We start from the raw sequence: 10053 nt of genomic DNA, 5'->3' as shown, positions 1-10053 counted from the left end.
CTCCCCCTCCATTCCCTCTCCCCCTCCATTCCCTCTCCCCCTCCATTCCCTCTCCCCCTCCATTCCCTCTCCCCCTCCATTCCCTCTCCCCCTCCATTCCCTCTCCCCCTCCATTCCCTCTCCCCCTCCATTCCCTCTCCCCCTCCATTCCCTCTCCCCCTCCATTCCCTTTCCCCCTCCATTCCCCCCTCCATTCCCTCTCCCCCTCCATTCCCTCTCCCCCCTTTCCCCCTCCCCTCTCTAGGAAGCCAATGAACAGAAATTCATAAAAACGGGGTATATAGGAGAAGTTGAGAACCCCTACTCTAGAGGGCCAATGGCACGGCACTGTGGAGGATTCGGAGGAACGTGCAAGGGCGAACCAAGCCTTAAGAGGAACGAGGCCAGAATGAGTTCGAACTAAGGACTTTTAGGACTCCAGTCGGTCTTGACAATCACACGAATTTGAGGCTAAGTATGAGAGAATTGGAGAATAGGAGACGGGACCAGTCGAGTGTAGATACTTTCCTGCACCCTATAATCAAGTAAATAAATATAAACACACACACACACACACACACACACACACACACACACACACACACACACACACACGCATATACGTTGGATAGAAACTTGATAATGCTAAAATTGCAAAACATTTGTGAAAGAAAATCATATTTCTCCTGTTTAGAAGAAATAACTTAACCTATATTTTTTTCAAATAAAACAACAACAGCAACATGTGACATTTCGAAATCCTTAATTTCTTGTGAGTAACGAGTTTATAAAAAAAAGACATAAATGAAAATAGATAAATAGGTAGATAGATAAAATATAGAAAGCTCTCACCCTTCCCTTCCTCCCTCCCTACCTACCTATTCCGTCCTCCCTTACCTTCCCTTTTCTCCCTTCCCTTCCCTTCCCTCACCTTTCCCCCCTCCCTTTCTCCCCTTCCTTACCTCCGCTCCTCCCTTCCCCTTCCCTCCCTTCCCTTCCCTTCCCTTCCCTTCCCTCCGCTCCTCTCTTCCCTTCCCTTCCCTTCCCTTCCCCTTCCCTTCCCCTTCCCTCCCTTCCCTTCCAAGAGCACCTACCAGAATCCTGCGAGGGCTTCCTCAGCCCAGGGGCGACGCCCAAGGGCAGGTCCACTTCCAGCGTGGGCGTGAGGGAGGGCAGGACGTTGGTGGGGGCGGACTTGGACACGTGGAGCCCCGTGGGACGCGTGTTGCGCTCAGAAGATCCCCTTCTGATGCGGTGAGTTGGCGAGAAGTCCAGAAGACTCCCTGTCGAGGAGGAGGACAACAAAGGGGTTGAAATCGTTAACCTAATCTCCTTCAGCATATGTACATAACACTATTCAGCATTGTCCAGCATTGCAAAGTTTTGTCCAGCATTGTTCAGCATCGTCCAGCACTGTCCGACACTGTCCATCAGCATTGTTCGGCACTGTCCATCAGCATTGTCCGGCACTCTCCAGCACTGTTCGGCACTGTTCAGCACTGTTTGGTACTGTCCAGCACTGTTCGGCACTGTCCAGCACTTTTTGATACTGTCCAGCACTGTTCGGCACTGTCCAGCACTGTTCGGCACTGTCCAGCACTGTTCGGCACTGTCCAGCACTGTTCGGCACTGTCCAGCACTGTTCGGCACTGTACAGCACTGTTCGGCACTGCCCAGCACTGTCCAGCACTGTTCGGCTCTGTTCAGCACTGCCCAGCACTGTTAAGCACTTTTCGGCACTGTTAAGCACTGACAGAACTGTTCAGCACTGTTCAACACTGGCAGCACTGTTCAGCACTGGCAGCATAGTTCAGCACTGTTCAACAGTGTTCAGCACTATGTAGCACTGTTCGGTACTGGCAACACTGTTCAACACTGTCCAGCGCTTTTCAGCACTGTCACTGTTGAATAATGTTCAGCCCTATTTAGCACTGTTCCGCACCATTCAACACTGTTAAGCACTGGCAGCACATGTTCAGCACTATTAGCACTGCTAAGCACTGTTTGGGGACTAGCACCGCTGGTCAGCACTGTTAGAACATGTGGGTGTACAGACATGTTCAAAAGTTTTGAAAAAATCTGTTGTTATCACGCTACATATACAATATTTATGGTTTATTATGATGGCAGTATTTTCCATACTGTATCTATTACACAGCTGAAGTATTTTCTTATACAGAAATAAATACCAAGGATTTGGTAATTATATGTCCATTTGGTATCGTGAGGCTCGTACATATACCAAGGGCTTTTTCCCCCTTATAAGGGGGATAGCCAAAGTCAAAAGGCATAATTCCACTTCACTCCGTTTCATCTACACCCATTCGGGGGGTGGGGGGACCGCACATAGCCCACGCCCCTCCACTGCCAGGCCAGCTGGCATTCGTTCACAAATATGAACAACTTTGCAAACTATTTGTGTGGCGTTGCATTAAGAGAGGTTCTTGACTTGGTCTGGGGTTGGGAATTTGCTGTGCAAAGTAGTTTGGCAGAAAGGCCCCGCCCACCTTGAGATGACGTCATGAATCTTCACAGATGTCTCCGCCTTCTTCATTTTAGAAAATTTCATTGACAGGATTTTATTTTATTTGGGGGGGCGGGGGTTCCACAGTGATGTTTATAGGGAAGAAAGTGTGTATATATGTGTATATATATTCATATATACATACTTCAATTTAGATTTCATTTTAATTGTTTATTCCTAATAAGGAAATAACCATTGACGTTATCGAAAGGGGGCGTACCTTCAGTGCTAAACTACCAAGAACGGACCAAAAGTCCCGATTCTAAGTGTGATGGAGGGAAGAGTTTCTGTATTCATAAACACACACAAAATACTATACATATATGTATAAAGGGCCATTCACACGATCAAACTGTCTGTCAAACCCGGTTTGTCAAACAATTGTTTGGAGTGATGTTTGACCGTGTGAATGGGGTATTTGGATGTCAACCTTGTTTGACAAACATGTTTGACAACCAAATATCCCACTCACATGGTCAAACATGATCTCCAACGTGTTTGTCAAACATGTTTGACAACCAAATATAGCATTCACACGGTCAAACATGATTTCAAACATGTTTGGCAAACGAGTTTGACAAACCGGGCTTTACAATGTGACAGACCTGTTTGGCAAACAACTTGAAAAACCGGGTTTGACAAACAATTTGACAAACCGTGTTTGACGAACAATTTGACAAACCGTGTTTGACAAACACTTTGACAAACCGGGTTTGACAAACAATTTGACAAACCATGTTTGACAAACAATTTGACAAACCGGGTTTGACGAACAATTTGACAAACCGTGTTTGACAAACAATTTGACAAAACAAAGTGAGAAATTGTCGTACCTGAGTTAGAGTGTCGACCCGAGAGGCGCCGAGGAGCTGCTCGAAGTGCCTTACTACTTGTGAGGGGGAACAGACAAGCTCTGAGCTCCTTCCTGATGGTGCGGTTGTAAAGTCCGTAGACGATGGGGTAGAAGACGCTCGAGCCATACAGAAGGAGAACTGCACACGCCTACAGGAGAAGGAATGAGGTCTTGTATGAATGGGATGTGGTCCCTCTCGTATCCGAACGCATTGGGTCATGGGGGTGTTCGGATATGAGAGGTAGATTTATTACAATCAGACTCACGCATACATACACCACACACACACACACACACACACACACACACACACACACACACACACACACACACACACACACACACACACACACACACACACACACACACACACACACACACACACACACACACACACACACACGCATAAATCATGTTCGGATGATGGCGAAGTTCGGATATGGGAGGGATTACTGTATATGAACGAATCTCTCTTTAACAGAAAATTTCTGTAATTCGGAAAAAATCGTCCCGAAAATCTGAATCTTCCATTTATTTGAAATTCCCAATAATAAGACAATTCGTTCCCCCTTATGACGTCATCATCTTCCATGTGACGCTCCTGTGACGTCATCTGTTTGTTATGTCACCACCGTCAGAATTCTTATACAAGACTTGTATACATACTGTACAGAGATAAAAAGAAAACGGAAGGTTGGGACGATGGGTGGGGAGGGGGAGGAGGGAAGGAGGGAGAGGGGGAGAGAGAGAGAGGGGGAGGGAGGGAAGGATGGAGGGAGTGGGAGAGAGAGGGGAGGTGGAGGGAGGGAAAGAGAGGAGGCAGGAAGGGAGGTGGAGGGAGGAAGGGAGGTGAAAGGAAAGAGGGAAGGAGGGGGAGATGGAAGAAGAGAGGTGGAGAGAGGAAGAGAGGTGGAGAGAGGAAGGGAGGCGGAGGGAAGGATATGGAGGGAGAAATGGAGATGGTGGGAGAAAGGGAGGTGTAGGGAAGGAGGAAGGGAGATGGAGGAAGATAGGTGGAGGGAGAAAGGAAGGTGGATGGGGAGGAGGAGGGAAGGAGGGGAGGGATGGAGGGGAGGGAAGGAGGAGAGGGAGGGAGTGGATGGGAGGGAAGGAGGAGAAGGGTAGGAGGGGGAGGGGGAGGGAGGAGGGAAGGAGGGAGAGGGAAGGAGGGAGAGGGAAGGAGGAGAGGGAAGGAGTGGGTGTGAGGGGGAGGGATGAGTGAAGGAGGGAGGGTGAAGGAGTGAGGGAGGGAGTGAGGGAGGGAGTGAGGGAGGGAGTGAGGGAGGGAGTGAGGGAGGGAGGGAGGGAGGGAGTGAGGGAGGGAGTGAGGGAGGAAGAAGGAAATGACGACAATGATGATTACTCTGCCAAGTGTTCTGAAGACATTCCCCGAATTTGTGACAGTTGAAGCGGACACGAGAGCACCGTTCACAAGAACGGTCGCGTTGTTCTCAGTTCCAATAACGAGAGTAAAAAGCCGCTACTATGCTCATTAATACTGAGATCTCATTTTACTCTTATTTAATCTCCTTAACGAGATATTTCCCCTAAGAGATGATTATTTTCTTAAGAAGAACATATGAATGGAAGAAACCGTGACTGCAAGAGACCATAAGGCCTACACTAGGCAGTTCCATGTCCATGACCACCTGTCATCCCCATCCATAAAGCTGTCTAACCTTTTCCTGAAACGACCAATAGTTTCAGCGCTCACTAAATGGATACTAAGTCTATTCCATTCGCTGACCAGTTCTTGCCTATTTCAGCTGAGTCACTCTTTCCTTGCTCCTCCCTCCCTCCCTCCCTCCCACCCCCTCCTTCCTTCTCTTCCGCTCCCCACCCCCTCCCCATCTCGAAGTTAGTTGTTAAGAATAACACTACTTAAACCACTTCATGAAAACTTCATCCAGTCATCCCTCCTGAAACTGAGCACCACCCTAAACAGTGCGAAGGACAAGAGCCCCTTGTTAGGGGGACAGGCGGGAGCCCGCGGCAAAACCGCGGTTAATCAGCGGTTTATCACCGCTTGCTTGACGAACCTCTCCCTCCCCCTTCCCCATCTCGATGATGTAGACTGCAAACTGTAAACTGTTTACTAAACAGAAGTGATGAAACTATGACGTCACGAGATCGGTGACGTCACAAGAGATCGATGACGTCACGAGATATCGATATCACGAGATTGGGGACGTCATAATAATGTATGGTGAAAATAGCTTTACGGTGCAACTAACCCTGGTGCAGTGAGGAATGACTTAGGTCAACGTATGGTGAAAATAGCTTTGAGGTGCGACTTACCCTGGTCCAGTAGGGCAATATGTGGGGATGTCTAGGTCCTGCGATGGCCTCGATCACAGCTAAAGCGGTGAAGGGCAGCCAAGTTACCAGCTGAGCACCAACAACCACGCAGACCGTTCTGTGAAAAATAAAATAAAATAAAATAAAATAAAATAAAAACATCAGTACGAAGTATTGAAGCCTTCAAGAGATCGCAGAGTATCATTTTCCATCAAATGTTGTCGTCGAATATTTACGCTTACAACAGAAGAATTATCAATAAATGAATAAATGAATAAATAAATAAACAAATAAAAAGTAAATATTGATGTTACGTAGAGGCAAGCACAATAATGTTACATGGTTGATATTTAAAAAAAATTGATATAAAAAAAAGGTGCTATCGAATGATATTTTGAAATGACAATAATAATGACGATTAATATGAAAATGAAACAAAATGAATAAGAAGAAGACTATTGGTCCATTGCAGGACATAAGAAAGGGTGATACACCAACATATCTGTACGCACATAAAACAAGCTTCAAAGCCTCGCAATCATGCAAGGACCAATTGGTCTGTTGTTGTTCGTTTGTCCATGTAACTCAATGTTAACTCAATATCATAACTTAACCAACCTTCCTATTTTCTCTAATTGAGAAACGGCAACACCCGGTTCGTTCTTGTGATGGGTGCAGAAGCACAATCTATATTACCATGAGCGTCCAATTTTTTTTTTTTTTTTTTTTTTTTTTTTTTTGTATGCGGGAGCTTGTGGTTTGCATTGTAGTTCAATGTTGCACGATTACCCACGTGCAATACGACTCTGGCCGTGCAACACAAGAAGTCGCGTTATGCGATTGGACTGAATAACTCTTGGAGGCGGAGAGCCTGGGAACACAGCTCTTCACACGATCAACCCGCGGCGCGGGCGCGGTGCGAAGCGGTTTCGTGTTGTCGTTTTCTATGCACTTTGGCGGACAAAAAGAACTGACCCAGGAGATAAAACACAGCTTTACAAATGTATATTTTGCTGTTATGCTGTATTTCGCATTTCTATTGTATTAATACATCAGGGACGGGAGATGTATAACTGTGAAAACTGCGTCAGCGGGGTTAGTCGCGACAGTGCCTACAGTGCTATTTTGATTACTCACTGCATTTTTTATTATCATTAATTATTATTATTATTATTATTATTATCATTATTATTATTATTATTATTATCATTATTATATCTTTTATTTATTCATCTATTCTTTTTTTTTTTTTTTTTTTGTATAACAATGAAAAATGTGGGTCACATCCGGTGTCCGCAAGGTTTCAGCTCCACATGGCTATACACGTAATACGATATATGGTACGGTACGATTTACGGTACGGTACGATATATGGTAAGTACCGCGTACCACGTGGACTGAGCATTAGTACAGTATCTGTTAAGGCTTGAATCACCCCATACTAACACAAAGAAAAGTTTAACCTTCAAGTTAACTTGAAGCTTAACCTCCAAAGGTTGTCCTCGAGGAGCAACACCCGACTCACCTGAATCCTTTGGCAGGCGAGGACTCCCAATTCCAGGAGGGTTTCCGGGAAGCGAGGCCCAGCTTATGTCTGAAGGAGGGCCTGGGCAGAACGGAGCTCTGAGACCTCTTCAGGCATGAACGAGGAGTCAAAGTTGGATTCTGTGGGGAAGAAAAAAAAATATGATTTTTTTTTTCGGAGCTCTGAGACCTCTTCAGGCATGACCGAGGAGTCGGAGTTGGATTCCGTGGGCAAGACAACAAATTATGATTTTTTTTTTTTTTTTTTTTTTTTGAGCTCTGAGACCTCTTCAGGCATGACCGAGGAACCCGAGTTGGGTTTTGTAGGCAAGACAACAAAATATGTATGTATATATATATATATATATATATATATATATGATGTAAGCGGAATAGGAAACACCGGAGTCTTAGTCTTGAGTTTATTCCTGACTTGTTTCGCAGGTATGCTTTTTCAAAGGAATTTGAAAAAGCATACCTGCGAAACTAGTCAGGAATAAACTCAAGACCAAGACTCCTGTGTTTCCTATTCCGCTTACATCAACCTGTCAGAATGTCTCAACATATATATATATATATATATATATATATATATATATATATATTTTTTTTTTTTTTTTTTTTTTTTTTTTTTAACCTAACCACCCTACTTTTGAATAAAATTGTCTGTTGTTGGTCAAAAACACATTTGAAATGTGACAGAGTTGAAGATCTAATAATAATAAATCTATACATTTTTTTTTTTTTTTTTTTTTTTTTAATTACCTGATGGAGAGAAAGCGACCTCGCCCCATCACTCATTGTCCGACTGACGCCCCGAAAAGAGGCGTAGCGCTTGCTGGCCCTTGAAAGGCCGCCCACGCTGCCACCCCCGACGCCCATACCGCCGCCCAGAACTGACAGCTAAAAAAAAAAAAAAAAAAAAATTAAGATTCCTAAAATAACGTTGTTTAAAGTAGTGAGTAATACCAATGATATATTACTAATACTTCGTAGTTATTGTAAAGGAATATAATTTCAAACAATTGTATCGATGTTGTAGTAACAGTGGTACAGATAGCAGTAAAGTTGTCTCAGGTTACAAAAAGTTTGGTTCGCAAAGTCCCAGCACCTGCTGTACGTGACCGATCCTTTCTGAAACCAGTGACAACACTTGTCATTGTGACAATACCTTTTCGACGCAGCTGGCGCTTCGACTGAGCGGACTCCTCGTTAGCGTCTGCTGATCGAGCAGCGCCGTCAGCCCCTGGCATAGGGCGGCGCCGTTAGCCACCCCCCCTCTCCCAAGGGCGCTGACGGCGTTGGCTCCAGAAGCAGGGGCTCCATTCCCAACGCTCCCGTTGGCGGCCGAAGGACCTAGACTCCCAGTTCCTCCTGAAGAAGGAGGGACATAAAGGTAGTCCACCGCCCCTGGAAGGTGCCCCGGGGTTAGAGAGGAGGTGCTCGCAGGGGTGACGGGGATGCTGGAGGGCGTGCCAATCGTATACACAGGTCCTACTCCACCTCCGCCTCCATTACTACTTCCTCCTCCAACACTTCCTCCTCCTCCACCTCCTCCTTCGCTGGCGTTTGCGCTACTGACGGAGCCATCGACAACTGTTGTCGCGGCAACGGTGCTGTTGGCCGTGATGGTCGTGTTGTCAGTTGTGGAGGTGATGGAAGGACTCGGTGGTGGCACTGCCCTCAACATAGTGCCAACATGGATCCGGCGGCACTTGTTCCGTGCCACCTGTAGATCGAAGAGAGAAGAAGGGAGAGCGCTTGGTTAAGATTCTGTCTTCGATGTGTCCTGAAGACTTGTAAAGGAGCTCGTGGACTTTACATGTTCATATGTCAAGAACGGTGATTGGAAATGTTAGGTTTGTTTATGGCAACGATTTAGTGTGGTTTACCAAGGACCAAGGCTTGCACGCGTCCACGTGCACACGCTGAAGTTGACGCCAAGACCCACCTGAAGAATGAAGTAGTAACAGGCTGCCATGACCGCGAGGGGCAAGAGAACGACCGTGCAGACCCAGACACCGGCGTATCCTCCGTGTCCTGCCCACGTCACACGACACCATCCTTCGCCCTCTTGGCGTTCGTACCTACAGATGGGGAACAGATGGTCATAACCCCAGAAGAAGAAAAAAAAACAGATGGTTCTTGACAAGTCACGATATGAATAGCGAGCTACAGGTGGTTACGAATAACTGCAACAGGTGGGTATTTTCATCCTGAAGCTGGGAATGCTCGTCTCACTTCTTCAGGAACATGACTGAGGACCTGCCTGAAGAAGGTTTCTGCGAACTCACCTGGACCAACCGAGGAGAGGACCGAGGGCGACCAGAAGGGCGTGGCCCCAGCAGCAGCCGAGAAGGAGAAGACACCGTGCGCCTGTCAACAGGGTTCCGTACATCATCGGCCGCACAATGGCCAGGTACCTGGAGAGGAAAAGCTAAACATTTAACCAAATCTCATATGAATTGAAAAACACTAAACAATTATATATCAATTGCAATAACTTTAAGGATAATTTTTACCAGAAATAGTCAAAATACAAGTACATTATAATATTAGTATAAAGGTATAGTATAGGATAATAAAATAGTAATAATAGTAATATAGTATCATACAGTATTAATGATAGCTACAGCAAACAATATTAATATATCTATGGCAATTTTATTCGCAATTTTCCCCCCTTATAAGGGGTATCCGTGTCAACGTGTGTTTTGATTCTCCTGGGAGGAAATTACAGACAGCTGGATCCCTAGTCCCATCTCATGAAATACTAAAAAAAAAAAAAAAAAATGTCATTTTTATTTTTACATGAGCACAAGTCTTGGTAATAATCAAGAAATGACTTAATATATCTCGATGAAGATTAAATTTA

General features: G+C 45.5%; 1 protein-coding gene across 8 annotated transcripts in view; it reads right to left on the bottom strand.

Moving 5' to 3' along the window:
* Positions 1–10053, bottom strand: part of LOC143027151 (uncharacterized) — a 313416-nt gene that overhangs the window by 8174 nt on the left and 295189 nt on the right. For 6 of the 8 annotated variants that reach the window (XM_076188226.1, XM_076188225.1, XM_076188224.1 and 3 more), the window contains 8 exons: positions 9473–9601; positions 9130–9265; positions 8350–8907; positions 7944–8081; positions 7180–7319; positions 5655–5772; positions 3337–3505; positions 1074–1262 (listed from right to left, as the gene is read on the bottom strand). In XM_076188226.1, the coding sequence (XP_076044341.1) occupies positions 1074–1262; positions 3337–3505; positions 5655–5772; positions 7180–7319; positions 7944–8081; positions 8350–8907; positions 9130–9265; positions 9473–9601 (1577 nt within the window). The remainder of the gene's footprint in view (positions 1–1073; positions 1263–3336; positions 3506–5654; positions 5773–7179; positions 7320–7943; positions 8082–8349; positions 8908–9129; positions 9266–9472; positions 9602–10053) is intronic. The other 2 variants (XM_076188231.1, XM_076188232.1) reach the window with 2 other exon arrangements.

The sequence above is a fragment of the Oratosquilla oratoria genome, chromosome 7, assembly GCF_046742065.1.
Source record: "Oratosquilla oratoria isolate Oo_2021 chromosome 7, ASM4674206v1, whole genome shotgun sequence".
NCBI lineage: Eukaryota > Metazoa > Arthropoda > Malacostraca > Stomatopoda > Squillidae > Oratosquilla > Oratosquilla oratoria.
The sequence above is the reverse complement of the archived record's forward strand: the minus strand, read 5'-3'. Positions and strand labels throughout refer to the sequence as shown.